This window comes from Eleutherodactylus coqui, chromosome 10, assembly GCF_035609145.1.
Source record: "Eleutherodactylus coqui strain aEleCoq1 chromosome 10, aEleCoq1.hap1, whole genome shotgun sequence".
NCBI classification, from domain to species: Eukaryota; Metazoa; Chordata; class Amphibia; order Anura; family Eleutherodactylidae; genus Eleutherodactylus; species Eleutherodactylus coqui.
In genome coordinates this window covers 73777692-73803538 of record NC_089846.1, presented here as the reverse complement: position 1 = coordinate 73803538, position 25847 = coordinate 73777692, and the positions used below count along the sequence as shown (strand labels likewise).

At 39.4% G+C, this 25847-nt stretch overlaps 1 protein-coding gene across 1 annotated transcript; it reads left to right on the top strand.

Moving 5' to 3' along the window:
* The first annotated feature begins 1071 nt into the window (after positions 1 to 1071).
* Positions 1072 to 25847, top strand: PSMB8 (proteasome 20S subunit beta 8). The gene is made up of 6 exons (XM_066581265.1): positions 1072 to 1594; positions 12113 to 12257; positions 12861 to 12972; positions 15865 to 15994; positions 20203 to 20407; positions 22617 to 25847. Exons 1-6 carry the CDS (start codon positions 1463 to 1465, stop codon positions 22706 to 22708), a joined length of 816 nt encoding a protein of 271 aa, XP_066437362.1. The 5' UTR covers positions 1072 to 1462; the 3' UTR covers positions 22709 to 25847.

Here is a 25847-nt window from a genome sequence, read left to right as displayed (position 1 = left end):
GTAATATAAAAAATGCTTTAAGTGGCGCCTCCGTGCACCAGATAGAAATGTATGCCGGCCACAAGCTGGGGTTGGTTACAGCTATTAACCCCTTCCCGCTCCTTGACGTACCGGTACGTCATGGGAGCCTGGTACTTCCCGCGATATGACGTACCGGTACATCATCGGGTTGGCGCGAGATCATGACTGACCTCGCGCTATCCCGCAGCGGGAGCCGGCTGTCAGTCACAGCTGGCGTCCCGCTGCAACAGCGAGGGGGGGGGGGCATCGGTGATGCGCCCCTCCACTTTTAACCCCTTCCCTGCCGCAATCTAAGTAGATCGCGGCAGGGAAAGAGTTTTGCCTCCCAAAAATGCAATCAAAGTGATAAAAAAAGTACATTCCCCACAATGGTACAAATAAAAACTACAGCTCGACTCGCAAAAAATAAGCCCTCACAGAGCTCCGTACATAAAAAAATAAAAAAGTTACAGGACTTTGAATGCAGCTATAGAGAAAAAAAAAGATTTCCAAAAAAAAGGGGTTTTATTGCAAAAAAGTGTAAAAACCTAAAAAAAATAAGACTTTTGTATTGCTGTAACTGTACCGACCCGCAGAAAAAATTTTGTGTGTCATTTATGCTGCATGATTAACGCTATAAAAAGAAAAAAACTATGGCAGAATTGATGAGTTTTTCTCTCCCTGTTATCATAAAAAAAAATAATAAATGTTTTACGATATAGTCTATGTACCCAAAAGTGGCACCGATAAAAACTACAGTTCACCACGCAAAAAACAAGCCCTTATACGACTGCGTCAACGGAAAAATAAAAAAGTTATGACTTTTGAAAAATGGAGATGGAAAAATACCAAAAATCGCTTGGTCCTCAACGCCAAAATAGGCCGTGTCATTAAGGGGTTAATGACACCAGATTTAAATGATAGTAAATCTGACAGGCAGCACATGGCCACACCCCTAATTCTACCACTTTGGAAGAAGTAGCAGGTCAAGGTGTAAAAGTTCAAAAAGTCACAAATATTGTACCATTTGTACATTAGGAAACTGATCTACAAACTATAATGCCTACTTCCCTATCGTTCTAGACCGGGGATCGGCGCTAGTGGCTCGTCACGGAAATCTAGTCGCTTTCTTTCATATTTGTGTCTCATGTATCACATATAATACTGGGAGGAGGAGATACAAGAACGGCACTTTCACTTTCTATCTCATCGGCAGCAGCCTCGTCCTACGGAAGAAAATACAAAGGCAAGAGGTTAACCGTGAAGTAACCGGCCAGCTAAAGAGAACGGTACAGAAACCGAGAGGCGACAGACAGAAATACCTGCGTGACTGGACGGAAGAGATACGCAGACGTTTACGGCGAGGCCAGAGGAAGAGTACAGTACAAGCTACAGAGAAGCAGAAGGGAGGCGGATATAGACATACAGTATACTGAGTATCTGCAGTGACCAGCCGTTATATATGGCTCTACAGCGGCTATGTGGACCCCCGGAGAGCTGGGATTGGAGGTCACCCCTAAACGGTGGTAATATCTCTCCAAGCCTCTCCTTCAGCCCATACAACACTGAGCTGGCAGTGACCGCAGGATGGCAGGTAAAGACAACAGCACCCTGCAAGTCACTTCTAGCATAAATATGGATACAAGTGTTAAAACTAAAACATCTAGCTGTGCGTCTTCTATCTATCTATCTATCTATCTATCTATCTATCTACCTACCTACCTATATATCTATCTCATGTCTATATATCTATCTATCTCATATCCATCTATTTATCTATCTCCTATCTATCTCATATCTAATATCTGTCTATCTCCTATCTATCTATCTATCTATCTATCTATCTATCTATCTATCTATCTATCTCATGTCTATCTATATATCTATCTATCTCATATCCATCTATCTATTCATCCATCTCCTATCTATCTATCTACCTGTCTATCTCCTATCTATCTATTTATCTATCTATCTATCTCATGTCTATCTATATATCTATCTCATATCCATCTATCTATTCATCCATCTCCTATCTATCTATCTACCTGTCTATCTCCTATCTATCTATTTATCTATATATCTATCTCATGTCTATCTATATATCTATCTATCTCATATCCATCTATCTATTTATCCATCTCCTATCGATATCTGTATCTGTCTATCTCCTATCTATCTATCTATCTATCTATCTATCTATCTACCTATATATCTATCTATCCCATCTCTATCTATATATTGATTTATCTCACATCCATCTATTTATCTATCTTCTATCTATCTATCTATCTATCTATCTATCTCCTGTCTATCTAGCTAGCTCATATCTATCTATCTTATATCTGTCTATCTCCTATCTATCTATGTATCTATCTATCTACCTACCTACCTATATATCTATCTATTTCATATCCATCTATCTATTTCATATCCATCTATCTATTTCATATCCATCTATCTATTTATATATCTCCAATCTATCTATGAATATATCTATCTATCTCATATCTATCTATCTATCTATCTATCTATCTATCTCATATCTATCTATCTTATATCTGTCTATCTCCTATCTATCTATCTTTCTATCTATCTCCCATCTATTTATCTGTCTATCTACCTACCTATATATTTATCTATCTCATCTCTATCTATCTATCTATCTCATATCTATCTATCTATCTTATATCTGTCTATCTCATATCTATCTATCTATCTATCTATCTATCTATCTATCTATCTATCTATTTATCTATCTATATCATATCTATCTTATATCTGTGTATCTCCTATCTATTTATCTATCTATCTCATGTCTATCTATATATCTATCTATCTCATATCCATCTATCTATTTATCCATCTCCTATCGATATCTGTATCTGTCTATCTCCTATCTATCTATCTATCTATCTACCTATATATCTATCTATCCCATCTCTATCTATATATTGATTTATCTCACATCCATCTATTTATCTATCTTCTATCTATCTATCTATCTATCTATCTATCTATCTATCTCCTGTCTATCTAGCTAGCTCATATCTATCTATCTTATATCTGTCTATCTCCTATCTATCTATGTATCTATCTATCTACCTACCTACCTATATATCTATCTATTTCATATCCATCTATCTATTTCATATCCATCTATCTATTTCATATCCATCTATCTATTTATATATCTCCAATCTATCTATGAATATATCTATCTATCTCATATCTATCTATCTATCTATCTATCTCATATCTATCTATCTTATATCTGTCTATCTCCTATCTATCTATCTTTCTATCTATCTCCCATCTATTTATCTGTCTATCTACCTACCTATATATTTATCTATCTCATCTCTATCTATCTATCTATCTCATATCTATCTATCTATCTTATATCTGTCTATCTCATATCTATCTATCTATCTATCTATTTATCTATATCATATCTATCTTATATCTGTGTATCTCCTATCTATTTATCTATCTATCTCATGTCTATCTATATATCTATCTATCTCATATCCATCTATCTATTCATCTAGCTCCTATCTATCTATCTGTCCATCTCCTATCTATCTATCTATCTATCTATCTATCTATCTATCTATCTATCTCATGTCTATCTATATATCTATCTCATATCCATCTATCTATTCATCTATCTCCTATCTATCTATCTATCTATCTATCTATCTATCTATCTATCTATCTATCTCATGTCTATCTATATATCTATCTATCTCATATCCATCTATCTATTTATCCATCTCCTATCGATATCTGTATCTGTCTATCTCCTATCTATCTATCTACCTACCTATTTATCTATCTATCCCATCTCTATCTATATATTGATTTATCTCATATCCATCTCCTATCTATCTATCTCCTGTCTATCTATCTAGCTCATATCTATCTATCTTATATCTGTGTATCTCCTATCTATCTATTTATCTATCTATCTCATGTCTATCTATATATCTATCTATCTCATATCCATCTATCTATTCATCTAGCTCCTATCTATCTATCTGTCCATCTCCTATCTATCTATCTATCTATCTATCTATCTATCTCATATCCATCTATCTCCTATCTATCAATCTGTCTATCTCCTTTCTATTTATCTATCTATCTATCTCATGTCTATCTATATATCTATCTCATATCCATCTATCTATTTATCTATCTCCTATCTATCTATCTATCTATCTATCTATCTACCTACCTATTTATCTATCTATCCCATCACTATCTATATATTGATTTATCTCATATCCATCTCCTATCTATCTATCTCCTGTCTATCTATCTAGCTCATATCTATCTATCTATCTTATATCTGTCTATCTCCTATCTATCTATGTATCTATCTATCTATCTATCTATCTACCTACCTACCTACCTATATATCTATCTATTTCATATCCATCTATCTATTTCATATCCATCTATCTATTTATCTATCTCCAATCTATCTATCTATGAATCTATCTATCTATCTATCTCCAATCTATCTTCTATCTATCTATCTATCTTTCTATCTATCTCCCATCTCTCTATTTATCTATCTACCTACCTATATATTTATCTATCTCATATCTATCTAACTATCTGATATCTATCTCCTATCTTTCTGTCTATCTATCTCATATCTATCTTATATCTGTCTATCTATCTATCTACCTATATATCCATCTATCTCATCTCTATCTATATATCTATCTATCTCATATCTATCTATCTATCTATCTATCTATCTATCTATCTATCTATCTATCTATCTCCTATCTATCTATCTATCTATCTATCTATCTAATAATAATAATAATCTCATGTCTATCTATCTATCTATCTTATATCCATCTATCTATTTATCTATCTCCTATCTCTCTATCTATCTCATATCTAGCTATCTCATAACTATCTCCTATCTATCTATCTATCTATCTATCTAATATCTAGCTATCTCTCTATCTAATATCTTTAAATCTTATATCTGACTATCTCCTATCTATCTATCTCCTGTCTATCTATCTAGCTCATATCTATCCTATATCTATCTATCTCCTATCTATCTATCTATCTATCTACCTACCTATGTATCTATCTATCTCATATCCATCTATCTATTTATCTATCTCCTATCTATCTATGAATCTACCTATCTATCTATCTATGTCATATCTATCTATCTTATATCTGTCTATCTCCTATCTATCTTTCTATCTATCTCCGAGCTATCTATTTATCTATCTATCTTCCTACCTACCTATATATTTATCTATCTCATCTCTATCTATATATCTATCTCATATCCATCTATCTATTTATCTATCTCCTATCTATCTATCAATCTATCTCCTATCTTTGAATCCATCTATCTATCTATGAATCTATCTATCTATTTATCTATCTCATATCTATCTTTCTTATATCTATCTATCTATCTATTTATTTATCTCCTATCTATCTATTTATTTATCTATCTCCTATCTATCTATCTATCTATCTATCTATCTATCTATCAATCTATCTCATATCTATCTATCTTATATCTGTCTATCTCCTATCTATCTATTTATCTTTCTACCTACCTATATATCTATCTATTCTATCTATCTATCTATCTCATGTCTATCTATATATCTAGCTATCTCATATCCATCTATCTATTTATCTATCATTATCTATCTTATCTATCTCATGTCTATCTATATATCTATCTATCTATCATCCATCTATCTATTTATCCATCTCCTATCGATATCTGTATCTGTCTATCTCCTATCTATCTATCTACCTATATATCTATCCCATCTCTATCTATATATTGATTTATCTCATACCCATCTATTTATCTATCTCCTATCTATCTATCTATCTCATATCTATCTATCTATTTATCCATCTCCTATCGATATCTGTATCTGTCTATCTCCTATCTATCTTTCTACCTATATATCTATCTATCCCATCTCTATCTATATATTGATTTATCTCATATCCATCTATTTATCTATCTCCTATCTATCTATCTATCTACGGTATCTGATATCTATCTATCTTATATCTGTCTATCTCCTATCTATCTTTCTTTCTATCTATCTCCCATCTATCTATTTATCTATCTATATATTTATCTATCTCATCTCTATCTATATATGTATCTATCTCATATCCATCTTTCTATTTATCTATCTCCTATCTATCTATCAATCTATCTGATATCTATCTATCTATCTCCTATCTATGAATCCATCTATCTGTCTATGAATCTATCTATAATATCTATCTTATATCTGTCTATCTATCTTTCTATCTTTCTATCTCCTATCTATCTACCTACCTATATATCTATCTATCTTATCTCTATCTATCTATCTTTCTACCGATCTGTCTCCTATCTATCTATCTATCCACCTATCTATCTATCTATATATCTATCTCATATCTATCTATCTTATGTCTGTCTATCTCCTATCTATCTATCTATCTATCTATCTATCTATCTATCTATCTAATATCTATGTATCTTATATCTGTCTTTCTCCTATCTATCTACCTACCTATATATGTATCTTTTTAATCCCTATCTATATATCTATCTATCTCATATCTATCTATCTGTATATCTATCTATCTCCTGTCAATCTCATATCTATCTATTATCTTTCTATCTATCTATCGATCGATCTATCCATCTATCTAGCTGTATATCTATCTATCTATCTCCTATCTATCTATCTATCTATCTAATAATAATAATAATAATCTCATCTCTATCTATATATCTATCTATCTTATATCCATCTATCTATTTATCTATCTCCTATCTATCTGTCTATCTATCTATCTATCTTATATCTAGCTATCTCATATCTATCTCCTATCTATCTATCTATCTATTTTATGTCTATCTATCTCCTATCTATCTATCTTATATCTGTTTATCCCCTATCTATCAATCGTTCTATCGATCTATCTCTTATCTATCTATCTACCTACCTATATATCTATCTCATCTCTATCTATATATCTATCCATCTCATATCCATCTATCTATTTCTCTATCTCCTATCTATCTGTCTATCTATCTATCTCATATCTAGCTATTTCATATCTATCTCCTATCTATCTATCTATCTATCTATCTATCTATCTATCTATCTATCTATCTTATGTCTGTCTATCTCCTATCTATCTAATATCTATCTATCTTATATCTGTCTATCTCCTATCTATCTATCTATCAATCTATGTCCTATCTACCTATCTCCTATCTATCTGTCTATCTCATATCTATCTTATATCTGTCTATCTCCTATCTATCTATCTCATGTCTATCTATATATCTATCTATCTATCTATCTCATATCCATCTATCTATTTCATATCTATCTCCTATCTATCTATCTTATGTCTGTCTACCTCCTATCTATCTAATATCTATCTATCTTATATCTGTCTATCTCCTATCTATCTATCTATCTATCTATCTATCTATCTATCTATCTATCTATCTATCTAATATCTATCTATCTTATATCTGTCTATCTCCTATCTATCTATCTATCTATCTATCTATCTATCTATGTATGTCCTATCTATCTATCTCCTATCTATCTATCTATCTATCTATCTATCTAGTCTTTGTATTTGAAAAACAGGATACCGCGCTCCTAAGGATATACACGTCCCAGACAGCTGTACATTTACTTCACCTCGTTTATTGATACGTACTACGCGTTTCGTCCTATAGACTTCCTCAGGTACATAATCTAACATATAAAACACTCCTATATATACACATATAATGGTTATTACCTTAGCTGATCAGCTAGGCTCGTGAATCCCGTTCCCCTCCGGCGTCCGGCGGCGTCCCGCCCTGCATCCTGCATCACTAGTGACGCAGGCACACATGACCTAGACGTCGCTGCTATCTATCTATCTCATATCTATCTTATATCTGTCTATCTCCTATCTATCTATCTATCTATCTCATGTCTATCTATATATCTATCCATCTCATATCCATCTATCTATCTATCTATCTCCTATCTATCTATCTTACGTCTGTCTATGTCCTATCTTTCGATCTATCTCATATCTATCTATCTCATATCTATCTCCTATCTTTCTATCTATCTATTGATCTATCTATCTTATATCTGTCCATGTCCTATCTATCGTTCTATCTATCTATCTATCTATCTATCTATCTCATATCTATCTTATATCTGTCTATCTATCTTTCTATCTCCTATCTATCTACCTACCTATATATCTATCTCATCTCTATCTATCTATCTTTCTACCGATCTGTCTCCTATCTATCTATCCACCTATCTATCTATCTATATATCTATCTCATATCTATCTATCTTATGTCTGTCTATCTCCTATCTATCTATCTATCTATCTATCTATCTATCTAATATCTATGTATCTTATATCTGTCTTTCTCCTATCTATCTACCTACCTATATATGCATCTTTTTAATCCCTATCTATATATCTATCTATCTCATATCTATCTATCTGTATATCTATCTATCTCCTGTCAATCTCATATCTATCTATTATCTTTCTATCTATCTATCGATCGATCTATCCATCTATCTAGCTGTATATCTATCTATCTATCTATCTCCTATCTATCTATCTATCTATCTATCTATCTAATAATAATAATAATCTCATCTCTATCTATATATCTATCTATCTTATATCCATCTATCTATTTATCTATCTCCTATCTATCTGTCTATCTATCTATCTATCTATCTATCTTATATCTAGCTATCTCATATCTATCTCCTATCTATCTATCTATCTATCTATCTATCTATCTATCTATCTATCTATCTATCTATTTTATGTCTATCTATCTCCTATCTATCTATCTTATATCTGTTTATCCCCTATCTATCAATCGTTCTATCGATCTATCTCTTATCTATCTATCTACCTACCTATATATCTATATCATCTCTATCTATATATCTATCCATCTCATATCCATCTATCTATTTCTCTATCTCCTATCTATCTGTCTATCTATCTATCTCATATCTAGCTATTTCATATCTATCTCCTATCTATCTATCTATCTATCTATCTATCTATCTATCTATCTATCTATCTATCTATCTATCTATCTATCTATCTTATGTCTGTCTATCTCCTATCTATCTAATATCTATCTATCTTATATCTGTCTATCTCCTATCTATCTATCTATCAATCTATGTCCTATCTACCTATCTCCTATCTATCTGTCTATCTCATATCTATCTTATATCTGTCTATCTCCTATCTATCTATCTCATGTCTATCTATATATCTATCTATCTCATATCCATCTATCTATTTCATATCTATCTCCTATCTATCTATCTTATGTCTGTCTACCTCCTATCTATCTAATATCTATCTATCTTATATCTGTCTATCTCCTATCTATCTATCTATCTATCTATCTATCTATCTATCTATCTATCTATCTATCTAATATCTATCTATCTTATATCTGTCTATCTCCTATCTATCTATCTATCTATCTATCTATCTATCTATCTATCTATCTATCTATGTCCTATCTATCTATCTCCTATCTATCTATCTATCTAGTCTTTGTATTTGAAAAATAGGATACCGCGCTCCTAAGGATATACACGTCCCAGACAGCTGTACATTTACTTCACCTCGTTTATTGATACGTACTACGCGTTTCGTCCTATAGACTTCCTCAGGTACATAATCTAACATATAAAACACTCCTATATATACACATATAATGGTTATTACCTTAGCTGATCAGCTGGGCTCGTGAATCCCGTTCCCCTCCGGCGTCCGGCGGCGTCCCGCCCTGCATCCTGCATCACTAGTGACGCAGGCACACATGACCTAGACGTCGCTGCTATCTATCTATCTATCTCATATCTATCTTATATCTGTCTATCTCCTATCTATCTATCTATCTATCTATCTATCTATCTATCTCATGTCTATCTATATATCTATCCATCTCATATCCATCTATCTATCTATCTATCTATCTATCTCCTATCTATCTATCTTACGTCTGTCTATGTCCTATCTTTCGATCTATCTCCTATCTATCTATCTACCTACCTATATATTTATCTCATCTCTATCTATATATCTATCTATCTTCTATCTGTCTATCTTCTATCTATCTATCTATCTATCTATCTATCTATCTATCTATCTACCTACCTATATATCTATCTCATCTCTATCTATATATCTATCCATCTCATATCTATCTATCTATCTATCTATCTATCTATCTATCTCCTATCTATCTATCTTATGTCTGTCTATGTCCTATCTATCTATCTATCTACCTACCTATATATTTAACTCATCTCTATCTATATATCTATCTATCTCATATCCATGTATCTATTATCTATCTCCTATCTATCTATCTCTTATCTATCTATATATCTATCTATATATCTATCTATCTCAAATCCATCTATCTATTTATCCATCTACTATCTATCTATCTATCTCATATCTATCTATCTTATGTCTGTCTATCTTCTATCTATCTGTCTATCTATCTATCTATCTATCCTATATCTGTCTATCTCCTATCTATCCTATATCTGTCTATCTCCTATCTATCTATCTTTCTATCAATCTATCTCCTATCTATCTATCTATCTCATCTCTATCTATATATCTGTCCATCTCATATCCACCTATCTATTTATCTATCTCCTATCTATCTATCTATCTATCTATCTATCTATCTATCTATCTATCTACCTATATATCTATCTATCTCATCTCTATCTATATATATCCATCTCATATCCATCTATCTATTTATCTATCATCTATCTATCTATCTATCTATCTCATATCTATCTATCTTATGTCTGTCTATCTCCTATCTATCTATCTATCTATCTATCTATCTATCTATCTATCTATCTATCTATCTATCTATCTATCTAATATCTATCTATCTTATATCTGTCTAACTCCTATCTATCGCTCTATCTCCTATCTGTCTATCTATCTACCTACCTATATATCTATCTATTTATCCATCTACTATCTATCTATCTATCTATCTATCTATCTCATATCTATCTATCTTATGTCTGTCTATCTTCTATCTATCTATCTATCTATCTATCTATCTATCTATCTATCTATCTATCTATCTATCTATCTATCTATCTATCCTATATCTGTCTGTCTCCTATCTATCCTATATCTGTCTATCTCCTATCTATCTGTCTTTCTATCAATCTATCTCCTATCTATCTTTCTATCGATCTATCTATCTATCTATCTACCTATATATCTATCTATCTCATCTCTATCTATATATATATATCCATCTCATATCCATCTATCTATTTATCTATCTCATATCTATCTATCTAGCTGTATATCTATCTATCTTATTTCTATTTATATATCTATCAATCTCATATCTGTTTATCTATCTATCTATCTATCTATCTATCTATCTATCTATCTATCTATCTCCTATCTTTCTTTCTATCTATCTCCTATCTATCTTTCTTTCTATCTATCTCCTATCTATCTATCTATCTATCTATCTAATAATAATAAATTAATAATCTTTATTTATATAGTGCCCGCTTATTCAGCAGCTCGTTCGAGGCACATGGGGAGCACATGCAATAGAAAAATTACAAAAATTATGGAAGTTATGTATTCAATTATTTAGAAACAAAAGGTGGGGGTGATAATGGTGTATGTTTTTGGTGGAAAATCCCATTTGTACATTGAGACTACTTATAATACGCATCACGGTCTGTTCTATAGAAGTCCATGAAGTGTGAAGTATCCATAATATAGGTCGGTATTGGTATCTGGAGAAAATAGTGCTGACAGTTCAGAAAAAATGGCTTTATAAAACCGTAATTATGACTAAACCACAGTAGAACCCTTCCTGTGTGAATGTACCGTGAACTCGTACATACGTGTCATCAGCCGCTACAGACACGTTAATATTCTAGTCCTTGTAGTGATCCACGTCTATGAGTGTTACTAGTAAGAATAATTGTCATGCTATATCCATGTGTTGCAGCCTGCAAAGTTTCTTCAGCACATTGAAGAAGGAGTAGAAGGTGTGAAGATTGAACCATGGCATGGGACCACCACCCTGGCCTTCAAATTCGAGCATGGCGTGATTGTGGCGGTGGATTCACGGGCGTCTGCTGGAAGTTATATTGGTAAGTCACATATTGATAACTTCTAGGCTGAGTAGAGTCTACATGTAACTTCACATTATATACTGTGGTCATGGAGGGAAGTCTTAGGGCTGATACATGCCATGTCTGGGTCACACTGTCGGCGTGCATCAGGGGAAATTCCCAATGTACAATATAACCCATTGGAGGACACTTTTTTTGGACGGCGTTTCATACGCTGGTTTAAATAAAAGTATGCTGGTGTTCCTGCAACAAATGTATTAAGGGGCATAAACCTTTTAATACATTTGTCGGGTCAGTGCGCCAGATGGATGCCAGATACGAACTGGCATAGGTTTGTGCTATAGCAGTTTATGGTCAATTCTAATAAATGTGACAGCCTGTGTGGCCACACCCCCTAATGACAGGCCTCACCCACTTCTTGAAAAAAAGCGCCCAATGCAAAAGTGCAGAAAGTTGCAGTTGTGGTGCATACGCTAAAATTGCAGCTTTTGTACCCCATAATGAATACGCCCGCTATCTCACGCTCCAATGCTGGCAGATATTCTCCCGGTGCAGTGTGTGGCCTTAGTGATTATATATGCTTTGTTCAATATCTTCATCCTTTGTCCTGTATTTTAACAGCCACATTAAGATGTAATAAGGTGATTGAGATTAACCCCTACCTGCTGGGTACCATGTCCGGGTGTGCTGCTGATTGCCAGTACTGGCAGAGACAACTGGCCAAGGAGTGCAGGTCAGTTATTACATCTTACATCATGTATTACTCACTGCCTTTTTATTGATTTGGGAGTTCTTCTCTTATACCTTCTCCATGTCTATATTTTTTACACCTCCTTTATCTCCTCTCGCGCGATGTTTTTCTCGATCACGCCATTCTTGGTATACTCTCCACACCGTTACATGAGAAAAACCCCCGCGACTGGCAGTGCGCCCCCGGCTAGTCTAGCACCGATGACTGGGCCTCGTTGGAAGTCGCTCCGATCGCTGGATTTTCCCATCTAATGTGGATTCACACTAAGGGCCCAGTCACACGGGCGTTTTGATGGCGAATTTTTGTGCGCATAACTGATGTGTTCAAAAATTCACGTGACCGAAGTGGGCGGTACAGCGGATAAACCGCACCTAGCAGTATTTATTAGCTCAAAAAGTGCGCTACCCGCTATACCCTGCTGCGGCTGAGACAGCTGCAGCAGGGGATTCCTTGGATGCAAAACCCTTGGATGCTATCGCATCCAGGGGTTTCACCTGTGGTCAATGGGGCTGGCGGCAGCTGCGGTGGCCCCATTGACATACAGAGAACATTGCGCTCCTCTGCTACAGCTGTGACAGAGGATTTCTTCATCTCCACGGGTCCCATTGTCACTGTGCTGTCACAATGCTGACACAGTGTTCAGTGACAAAGGGACTCCCCGTGGAGATGAAGAAATCCTCTGCCACAGCTGTCACAGCTGTGGCAGAGGAGCTGGATGTTCTCCCATTGAATTCATGAATGGGTGAGTGCTGCCTCTGATTGGCTGAGCGCAGGGACCACTCACAGGCAGCTCTCAGCTAAGAGCTGCCTCTGATTGATCACAGTGCTCAGCCAATCAGAGGCAGCCCTTTCAGCAGACGGGGATTTTAAATCCCCATCTGCTGAAAGCTCCTCATAGCAGTGCGGCAGAATAGTCGGCTAGACGTGGCTGAGCCCGGCAGCTGCAGAGAGGTGAGTATATATTTTTTTTATTCTTTACATATTTTTAGGATGGTTTTCAGGGAAGGGCTTAAATTTTAAGCCCTTCCCCGAAAATCAGTGCAGGGTTTGCTGTCAGCCAACTGCATTTAATGGAGCTGGCTGTATTGCCAGCTCCATTGAATTTAATGGGAGAACATCGCGTTCCTCTGCCACAGCTGCTGAAAGCTCCTCATAGCAGTGCAGGAGAAGAGCCGGCTGGACGTGGCTGAGCCCCGGCAGCTGCGGAGATGTAAGTATAGATTTTTTTTATTCTTTACACATTTTTAGGCTGGTTTTCAGGGTAGGGCTTATATTTTAGGCCCTTCCCCGAAAATCAGTGCAGGGTTTGCTGGCAGCCCATTGCTTTCAATGGAGCCGGCTGTATTGCCAGCTCCATTGAATTCAATGGGAGAACATCGCGCTCCTCTGCCACAGCTGTGGCAGAGGAGCGCGATCTTCACTATATGTTCTCAATGGGGTCGGTGCTGCTGCCACAGCATCCAGGGGTGTCACATACACAAATCACCGGTCTGCTGCAGTTACACGCGTTCTGCGAACCGGTGTCCTATAATTTTCGCCGCAGGCATTTTTCCGTATGTAAAATTTGCACATGTGACTGCTCACATTGAAAAGCATTGGTTCTATTTAGTGCGATCTTTTTTACGTGCGGAAAAACGTCCATCAAAACACCCGTGCGACTGAGCCCTGAAATGGATGCACGGAAAACTTGTCACTTGATTTACGCTGCTAGTCATGAGACGGCCGTGGGCTCTGATTCAGGGTATTTATTTCATATTAACATTTGTGATACAAAGTGTTATTGCTCCCAGTAAGAGAAATAATATAATCTTGTAGATATGATACCTCTTGAAGGGGTTTTTCTGGGACTTTAAAACAAAAGTTTCCTAGGCTTAAAATAGTGTAAAATTAAAAAAAAGTGTATAGTCAGCGGCTCCCGATCCAGCACAGGTGCCCCAGAACTTAGAAGAAGCGACAGAAGTCACAGGTTTCATCGGTGATCCTTCCATGGGCTCTGTAGCCTGTGATTGGCTGAACGGTCACATGCACAATGTATGCCACATGACTGCCCACCAAATGTGGGATTCCGGGCTACAGCACTGAACTAAGCGCCGCTGAAGCAGGAGAGTATTCATGTTTCCTTTATTTAACACCATTTTAAGCATAGGAGTTTTTTCAAGTCCCAGAAAATCCCTTTAACGGCTAACAAAAAGAAATAACATTAACAGCTCAGTCTTTTAGAACTACTTGGGTTTCTTCAACAGGCATGGCATACGAAAATATCTGAAGAAACACATACAGTATATATATATATATATATATATATATATATATATATATATATATATGTATATATGTACTGCATTCTTGACACGTAACAGGAACCTGCCGCCTCCCTTCTCCCCCTGAAACCACTCCCTCTTCCAAGTGCATGCTAGGAATACTAGCATCTGATATAATGATGGACAATAGTTCAAATAGATTATAATGTTTTCTGATGCTGGCCATTTTAGGACCAGGAAGAGTATTATGGAGGATTCCTAAACATCTGGGTCACCAGGAGACGGGAGTGGGCCGCCATCCATCAGGCTAGAAACTCCCAGACTTTTCCTGGTCCCAAAATATCCAGTGGCCACATCTCAGGTAATTTCTATAGAGCGCAGGAAAACTTAATAAAGTAGTTTCAAAGGTATTGTGCAACGTTATATGGGGCCAACAGTGAGGATGTATCACCAGCATGCACATAGTAGTGTGAGTGGTTTGTCATTCTTTGCACCAGTGGAGCTCACAATCTGATTGGCTGAGCTGGAAACTTAAGGTAAACCATGCAAACTTAATTACACCCTGCTGAAACTGCTGCTATAAGCTTTGACCGCTGTGTCACACACTTTTCAGGTTATATCAGCTGCGGAATAATTCCAGGATATCAGTGTCAGCTGCTTCTAAGCTGCTGACCAACATGATGCTTCAGTACCGAGGAACTGGATTAAGCATGGGCAGCATGATCTGTGGCTGGGACAAACAGGTAAACAACCCAGTAGGCCTTTACAAGTTGTCAGGATTACGATGGAGGGGGCTGCACTATAATGCTCTGCAATATAATATTACTCAAGGTAAAAATATATGTGATTGAATAATGATCCGTAAAGATTGTTTAACTCCGTCACTCCAGAGCCATTTTTTCATTTTTGTAAAAGTACTACTACTGCCCAGGAGATATCAACATTTGCAGGTTCCTAGTGTGGTGGGCGGACTTGCAGCTCGTTCTGGTCTGGGCTGCTAGCTGCTGGGTCTTCCTCTACCCCACCCCTCGTCTAATGAGTGATGTCTACAACTCCAATCATTAAACAAGGGAAGACACTAAGGAGGCAACCTGCACCAGAATGAGTTCCTTTAAATATCCCTGACTTCTGCAATGTGTTGCGGGTTATAGAGTAAGCTATGTGCTTTATAAATCCAGTATTCCTTATATGTAGCTTGTTTGTTGGAAGAGTAGTTTTGTTCTTGTGGTTATTTCTGGTCCAGTCCTTGCTCCTTAGCCTCGTACCCTTTTTGTTATCCGTGTTTACATCTGTCCTTGTTTCTTGTCCAGCTTTGCTTAGTTTAGTTTTCTTGTCTCAAGTTGCTAGTGCCTTGTCATTGTTTTTCAGGGTTAGGCTGCCTGTCCACGGCCGTGACTGAATATTGCTAGCGATATTCCGCCGCAGGGAAGAGGGAGGAGCACTGTCAGGTCTCCTCGATGAGACTTATCTAATAGATGGGTTCACCGCAGAGAATCGTGGCAAATCACAGCATGCCGCGATTTCAATACAGCGAGTGGAGAATCGCTATGATTCTCCTCTCGTGGATGTCGGGCTGCGCTTTCCATAGTTAGCCTATTGAAAGCGTTCACTGCATCAGCCGCATTGTCGCCGCGAATACTGCAGTGACATATCACCCGTGGACAGGCAGCCTTAGTATTTCAGGTAGGATTTTCATTAGGGGCGTCTTAGGTTTTAGGCCCAATGCCCATGGATGGATTATCGCTGTGGAATTCGCAGCCAGATGCCTGCCGCGAATTCTGCAGCAGTGACTGTCCTTAGACATACTATATTAAAAGATTTTTCCCTGCCCACGAGCGGAAATCAACTGTGATTTTCCGCTCTTGGGGAAGAATCGCAGCATGTTCTATTTTGTGTGAAAAATCCCATGGACGGCTTCCATTGCAGTCAATGGAAGTCGTCCGTCCCACAATACTTCCACAGTGAGCGCTGCAGAAGTATCGCGGGAATCCGCATCATAGCCCTGTAGCGGCGCGTCACGCGCTGCACTGCCTATGCGCGCCGGCTTGCCAGCCGAGATACTCGCAGCGGATCCCGACAGATGACTCTAGGGTCTCTGGGGGGCACCAGACCTGATTTCGCTGCGATATTTCGTAGTCAAAATCTGACCCGGCTGTGGGCATGAGGCCTTACTGAAGGACAGTGTTGTGGTGTCTGGTGTTGGGGCCATTGTCAAAGATAGATTAGGGAAAGACTTAGGGAGAACTTTTGTTAGGGTTAGCTATTGTCAGTTTGTTCATCATCACGATCTGCTCATTATCCATTTCTGCCATCATTTGGTACCACCACTGTTCTATTTCTGTCATCCATTGATGAGCTCATATTTTTGCATTATCTACCAGTGTTGATACATCTATATATATATATACACAGGTGAAAGCCCTCACTGACTGACTCACTGACTCGCCCCTAATTATCTAACTTCCCGGTATCATACAAACGTTAAATTTGGCATGACCATTCTTTAGGTCCTAAATAGGAAAAGTAAAGAGGTCACAACTTGATTATTCAATGCTAAGTGCAAAAATAAGTGCACCCCTGTGTAATGTAACTAACATCACACATCTGAACTGCACAAACATGAAATTTGCCACATTTCTTTATGTCCAAAATAAAAAAGTAAAGGGGTTGCAACTTCAATAATCAATTGTAAGCGTGAAAAAATCTGCGATACATGAGATAATTCTTTTCTCATTAACCATAAAGCCTAGGGAAATGATTTGAATCTATCTCACCTCTATGTGTATATACTGAGGAGAATCTACCTTACCTCTGTGTGTATATACTGAGGAGAATCTAACTGACCTCTATGTGTATATACTGAGGAGAATCTGCCTCACCTCTTTGTGTTTATACTGAGGAGAATCTACCTTACCTCTGTGTGTATATACTGAGGAGAATCTAACTGACCTCTATGTGTATATACTGAGGAGGATCTGCCTCACCTCTTTGTGTTTATACTGAGGAGAATCTACCTCTTTTCTGTGTGTATATACAGAGGAGAATCTACCTCCCCTCAATGTGTATATACTGAGGAGAATCTACCTCACCTCTATGTGTATACAATGAGGAGACTCTACCTCACCTCTATGTGTATATACTGAGAAGAATCTACCTCACCTCTATGTGTATATACTGATGAGAATCTAACTTACCTCTGGGTGTAAATACTGAGGAGAATCTACCTCCCGTCCCTATGTATATACTGAGGAGAATCGACCTCACCTCTGTGTGTATATACTGAAAAGAATGTAAGTCACCTCTGTGTGCATTTACTGAGCAGAAGAAAGCAGCCATTGGCTGCAGGGATGCCTTTAAGGCCTCCTTCCCACGAACGGATTTCCGCCGCGTTGCCCGCAGCTATTAGGTTCTATTGAACCTAATAGCTCAATGCTCACGGTGCGGAATTCCGCACCGTGAAATCTCCCGTCCTCACCCACGGCATGCTCTATTTGCCGCGGATGTACGCGCGGCCGGCTTCCATTGCAGTCAATGGAAGCCATCCGCTCACGCTATCTTCCTCTGTAGCACAGCGGAAGATAGCGTGAAATCGCCTCTCCGCCCACCGCCGCCGCGTCATATGTCGCGGCCGGCCACGTCATTTGACGCTGTGGGCGTGTCTTGTGATGTGGCCAGCGTGTCCCATGACACTGCGGCGCGTCACGCTGAAGCGTCAAGCGGGACCCAGGACGCCGGATCCGCTGGTAAGTATGGGGTCTCTGGGGGGTGCCGTGACGGGCTTCGCCGCAAAATATTCCGCAGCAGAGCCGGTCACGGCCGCGTGCTACGGCCTTAGGCTAGGAAGGGGCTGCAACCTCCAGTCTGGGGGTAAATTTGAATTAAAGGGGCGTTACCTTAAAGGGTATAAAATGAGGAGAGTGTGAGGAGCGGCACATTCTGCAGAGGGACATTGGTACATGCAGCCTGAGGAGAATCTAACGCTCCTCTATGTGTATACATATTTTATTCCTCGGTTCCTCTAAGTAACTACCACTTCATAAAATTTTCTGTGCGAACAACACGTAAACACCTGGACCAAATTAACTTGGGCGAAGCCGGGTATATCAGCTAGTGCTATATATATATGCTAATTAGACTGCCCAGTTGTTACACCATTTGGCCCTACTCTAAGTCTTGGAGGTATCTGAGTACTTGAAAGGCTCAGCCATGTGAATTAGCAGTACTACTAGTGACATGAAAAAAATGTCATTGTTTTCTTCATATTTCACTAGTATTCCCAGCATGTAGTCTCTGCAAATGCCACAATAACAGCTCTACCTCCCCTTCCACCAGCATAAAGTCTCAGCATGTTCTTAAACGCCAATTTATTTTAAAACTCACTATAGTTCTGGTTCGACATTGTGGTAAGCACAGTACATTTGTAACCCTGCTGACCCATGGCAGCCAAAGGTCACACAACCTTGCTGGCATTATCGGCAAGATCCAGTAGCTGTTGGCAGCTGCAGGAGGGAATGGCTTCAGTTACAATACTGTTACCACAACATCAGACGCTACATCTAGCCAAAGTGCTTACTATATCCTTATCTAACCAAGTTTCTCAACACTTTTCTCTTTAAGTGACTGATTGGGACTATTTTGAATAATGTGGAAGGGGCTGAATAAGAAGACTGAAAATATGGCATATACTAGACTGCGCATATTAAGGCTTCCCCAGACAACGCTTGACAAATGTATTTAAGACCTGCCAATAAAAAAAATCTAAAGTATCTGCTCTAATAGTTTCTACAGCTCCTTTAAATGAGTAAAATCTACATTATCTGTGAAGTTTATGCTATACATAGACATTGCAGGAACATGTCTTCATTGTTATTTCACAGCTATACGCCACGGGCTGTATGGTTATAAGTGATGTCCCCTGAATGACAATACCAATATACATTATGCTCTGCAGGGTCCTGGCTTATATTATGTTGATGAAAACGGGACAAGATTATCTGGCAACATATTTTCCACTGGATCGGGAAATTCTTATGCATATGGAGTTTTGGACAGCGGATACCGGTATGATCTGAGCCCTGAGGAGGCGTATGACTTGGGTCGTAGGGCAATCAGCTATGCCACACACCGTGATGCCTATTCAGGAGGAGTGGTTAACAGTAAGTCCTTATGTATTCATTAGTCACTCAAGTGCCAAAAAGGTGCAACCAAAGTCAGACGGGAGAAGTACAAGGGTGGCTCCACATCTGTATTGGCTGGAGGTTCTACCGCAGCTCTGGCTCAAAATATCACACACAAAAGTACTACTTCCATACAGGGGCGTAACTTTAGGGGATGCGGTTGCACCCAGGCCCAGGAGCCTTAGGAGGCCCATAAGGCCTCTCTTCTCCATATAGGGAGCCCAGTACTATGAATAAAGCATTATAGTTGGGGGCCCTGTTACAGGTTTTGTATTGGGGCCAGAAGCTTAAAGTTACACCTCTGTTTCCATCTAACAGCCAGGCAGCTGAGCAGAAACTGAAAGAACTCCCTTATGGTCAATGAAGTCCGCCTGGCGCTGTTCAGTTCCACCCTAAGACGCAGCCGTTCAGCCCAAGGGATTCCCCTTTCCTGCTCCCCAATTGGTGCAGGAAAGCAGGAACCCCGGGCGCAGAGGTGAAACCACCCAGGGGTGCAAACTAATAAACAAAGTCAGAGTAGTTGAGGTCATGAAGCTGGGGTCAGCTGGCCTGATATTGTATGGTGGGGTCTTGCTTATAGTCTGACAACCCAGGCCAAACATGAAGCAGATTTCCAGAGAACAGAGTGTCATTGGCGCTCACGGCTTGTGGACATCGCTGCAGTTGGTGTTTTTTTGCATCTCGACAGTGTCCTGTCAGGTCAGTTTCACACAGCTGAGAAAATAGCACAAAATTTGTGCATTGTGAGATGCACAAATCTCGCACCAATATGAACCCCATTCTTTTCAATGAGGTCATACACATGAGTGATTTGTTCCCACATTGCACTGCACCACGATGCGATGCAGGAAACAAATCGCGGCACATCCAATCTTTGGCGTGCTCTCGCATCGCATCTCCTTTTCAATGGGGTTGGCAGTAGCATCGCTCCATGTGCTAGGTGCACGCGGTGCGATGATGTTTCACCATTGAAAACAATGGCAGAAACTCTGTGATCCTCCGCGATATAAAACTCCCTCGAGTCTGCAGGGAAATCGCATGTTGGCGAGTGCGATAACGGGCCGTGTGAGGTTAGCCTCGAGAGGTAGAAATTAGTATAAGACAAAAGTTGTTGTGAGCTGTAGGACTTAGTTTATGGCACAACGTTCGCAGTTTGTTCTAGATTTGGCGGGCTTCTTTACACCCTTGTGAATTGTCCAGTGAGTAAAAAGATTATCCAGGTAACAGATACTAATTACATGCCCTTAGGATAGACTTATTGGGGTTTGGCCCCCAGCACCCCGCCGATCAGCGGTTTGAACCAGTGGGTGCTCTGACCTCTTCCTTGGCCTGTGATATCCCCCTCACCGGTCATTTCTGTAGCTCAGTGCCATTTGAATGAATAGGATTGAGCTGCAAGACCTGACACAAGTGTTAGCCCTCTTACACACGAGCGTCAAAGTCATGCCGAAGTTACCCGCACAAAACAATCGCAAGCATCACTGCTAAAAACTGTGTGAATGGATGATTTTTCTTGATCGAGTCCCGAGCTGCAGAGTTTAGGTCACTCACTCTCACGGCTAGCTGCGATCAAATGCGCTGCTGGTCAGAATTCCTTCGATCGGGCAGAAATCCGTCTAATGACTTAAATAGCGGCACCTGTCTTCTTTTCCCAGCGTTGCTCGCAGCTAATCTCCCTCACCCTCCCTTTTTTTGCAGCTCCCACAGGAGTCTATAGAGGCTCCAGCATTTTTCGAGCAAAAGATAGAGCGAGACCTATTTTTTTTATGCAGCAGGGAATTTCGGTCGTTGACTTAGTCGCTGATGTCCGTTCATTTTAGGTCTGATTTTAGGTCTGATTTTTCCGCGCCTAAAAATTGTTCGTTTGAATGTTTCCATAGGAAACTTTTGGTTCTAATGGTTGTGGGGGTTTTTTGCGCTATTAACTTTTGCCACACAAAATTGCTCATGTGAATGAGGCCTTACTAAACGTATGACTCTGTGTCTGGTATACATTGAGGACGCCGCAGTACTCACCGGAGTGCACAACCTCTTCATACAGCCGATGGCTGGGGTGCTGGCAGTCACACCCCAATGATCTGATATAGAGGACCTATCATAAGGACAAGTCAACAATAGAAGTCCTGGAAAACCCCTTTAGGACTGCATCGAATTACATGAACTACATCAATCTTTGCTTCCTTTGCAGTGTATCACATGAAGGAAGACGGTTGGATTAAAGTCGGTCAGTTTGATGTGAGTGACCTGCTGTACAAGTATACTGAGGAAAAGAAGCAATAACTGAAGATCCGACCCTGCAGCCTCAAGTCATGGCTTGGATATAACTAGAGATCAGTGAATATACTCGTTTCGAGTAATTACTTGATCGAGCACCACGATTTTCGAGTACTTCTGTACTCGGGTGAAAAGATTCGGGGGGCGCCGGGGGAGGCGTGACGGAGCGGGGGGTAGCAGCGGGGAGCCCTCTCTCCCTCTCCCCCCCACTCCAACCCCCCACTCACCCGCGGCGCCCCCGGAATCTTTTCGCCCGAGTACGGAAGTACTCAAAAATCGCGGCGCTCGGGCGAAAAAGGGACGTGGCCGAGTAGGTTCGCTCACCTCTAGATATAACTAATACTGGCCTGTATATTTCAGCTTATTTCTTTGTTTCCTGTAAAGCACATGTCACACTAAGATTTAAGGGGTTGTAAACTCTTGATGTCCCACTCTTGGCATAAGTCATCAATAGGAGATTGGGGGGATTCGTTGCCCAAGCCTCCTGCTGATCAGCTGTTCTTGAATGGGAACTTTGCCTGCAATACCAAGCTTGGCCACTGCTGTAGGAATGGAGCTGTCTGCCTACTGCAGAAATCAGGTCAGTGTACAAGCACACCGGCTTGGCAAATAGCTGATCAGTGAGGGTCCCAGGCAGTGGACCTGGCCAATCTACTATTAATGACTAATCCAGCAGATAGGACATCAATAGTTTACAACCGGACAACCCCTTTAAAACAACTTTATCCCATTAGAGACCACAATACGCCTTTTTGCTGACCTCACTAATGGGCCTAAACTTACACATAGTAAAGGTGGTGGCTTGGCTGACTACTGACAGTCAGGCTCCTGTTCTAACCGCCAGTAGCACAGAAACCTCAGATCCTGGCAGTTTAACCCTTTACATGCCAGTTAATAGCAACTGCTGCTTCTGTCACTCATCGGTATGCCGTAATGCGATTACAAAGTACTAATGGGTTCTCATGGCTGCCGGAAGCCTGACAAAGACATGTCTGCCATGTAACTCAGACTGTTAGGCCCCTCTTGCGGAGTCTAATAGGCTGCTGTCATAGGCTTAGTAGAAAGCACTGCATAAGTAATGCAGTGTACTATCCTAGCGATCAAACATTCATATCTACTAGTCCCTGTCAGGAACTGAAAATAGTGTCAAAAAATTTCACAAAGTTTAATTTGAAGAAAAAAATCCAGTTTAAAAAAATATGCATTTTCCCCCATAAAATAACACGTTTTAAATAGATAAATACCTCCAAAATTTAAAAAAAGCAACACACAATAGGCATTACCGCGTTCGTAACGACCCAGACTATGAAAATATTTTGCTATTTATCTCGCATGGCGAATGATGCGAAAATGCCAAAATTGCTGTCTGTCTTTTGTTTGCCTCCAAAAGAAGAGTAATCGGAAAATCACATGTACGCCAAACTGGTTCCAATAAAAACGACAACTCTTTCTGCAAAAAACAAGCCCCCACAGAGCTCCAGAAAACTAAAAATGCTGCGTCTTAGAATGCAGCGATGCGGAGTCAATTGTTTTTCTTTTGAAACGTGTTTAATAGTAAAAAATCATAAAACATCTATATGAACTTGGTGTCGCAGTAATCGTGCTGATCAGATAAGAAAGTGATCAGGTTATTCATACGGAATTGTGAACGCTGTAGAAACAAAACCCCAAAACAATGGCGGAATTTCTGCACGTTTTTCCATCTCCCTCGCAAAAAAATGTAATAAGTCATACAGTACATTATATGTGCCCCAGTGTGGTGCCACTAAAAGCTAGCCCTCCTATGGCGATGCCAAGGAGTTGTGTCTCTTGCAATGGGGTGATGGAAATCACTTGCTGCTTAAGGCACAAAATAGGCTGGTCTCTTAAGGGGTTGTCCCAGACGTTTTTGTATTTTTCTATTGATGACTGATCCTCAGGACAGGTCATTCATAGAGGATTCTGGTGGGCCGCAGACTGATTCTCAGCATCGCGGGGAGCAGATCATACCTGGGTGGGTAGTTGGTAGTGTAGGCGCAGCTCCCAATGAACTCAACGGGATACCAAAGCAGGCTGCAGCAATGTTGTCAGCACTGACCACACTGACAGCGGCACCAGAAATCAGCTACTCAGTGGAGATCCCAAGCGGAGAACCTGGCTGATCATCTATTCATGAGCTATCCAAAGGACAGGCCCTTAGTAGAAAAATCCCAAAAGTTTGGGACAACCCCTTTAAGATACAGAAAAGGGGCGTATTTACTTTGACCAGCATTTTATAGGCCAGGCTAAGTAAAGTGTGACCAGTTTATTACGAGGTGCATGTCTCTTAATAAACTTGGTGGGTGTCTGGTCAGTCTGATATGTCGGAGTAAAATCTATCCCATCTTCAAATCGGTGACGATATAAGTGTTAGGCTGCCTGTCCACAGGCAGGTTGTTTATTGCGTTCCCCGCGGCGATAATCCGGTCGCGGGGAACGCAGTGAAAGCTCTCCATGGTGTTGCTATGGAGAGCGCTTTCCCTCTGTCCATGAGCGGAGAATCATTGCGATTCTCGGCTCGCGACCGGCAAATCGCAGCATGCTGTGAATTGCTGCGATTCTCTGCGGTCAGCCTATCTGTCAGGCTGTCAGCTGACTGGCGGAGATCCGTCTCCTGCTCCCGGGTTGCGGTTCCCGTGGCGGAGATCCGGCGCAGGATACCGCAACACCTGTGGACAGCCTTAATCTACACCAGTTACTGGCGTATATTATAGTTAATCTAATGGGCCCTTGCAAACACACCCCATCAAGTTTAGCCACACTCACTTTTAAAACATGGCTGGACCTGGCCTAAACCCTCAAAATACATATGGCCAATGTGTTTATGTCCGCTGGACTAGGAGAGATTCAGCTTCCTCCATCTAACAAGAGAATGACTGTATTCTGGTGGAGATGTGATTGGGTGATTCATGTCGCTTCCAGTGACCAAACTTTGTGGATGGAGAGAAGCTTCCTCTGTATGACATGTGTGACTCAGTCTCGCACAACTCAGGGTTAAACACTGGATAGAGTTTGCTGAGAACGTTTGCTGATAACTTCTTCCATTTTTGCATATTTGTCAAATTTAACTCTTTCAAATCTCAAAACAAAAGGAAACAGAAAATAAAGTTTGTAACTGATCATTTTT

Bases quoted from the DNA above. Each gene is read 5' to 3' on its own strand.
- PSMB8 (XM_066581265.1), top strand. From the start codon at position 1,463: ATGGCTCTACAGCGGCTATGTGGACCCCCGGAGAGCTGGGATTGGAGG. The intron at 12,258-12,860 runs GTAAGTCACATA...GTATTTTAACAG, and splicing joins GTCTGCTGGAAGTTATATTG to CCACATTAAGATGTAATAAG. The intron at 12,973-15,864 runs GTCAGTTATTAC...CACACTTTTCAG, and splicing joins CAACTGGCCAAGGAGTGCAG to GTTATATCAGCTGCGGAATA.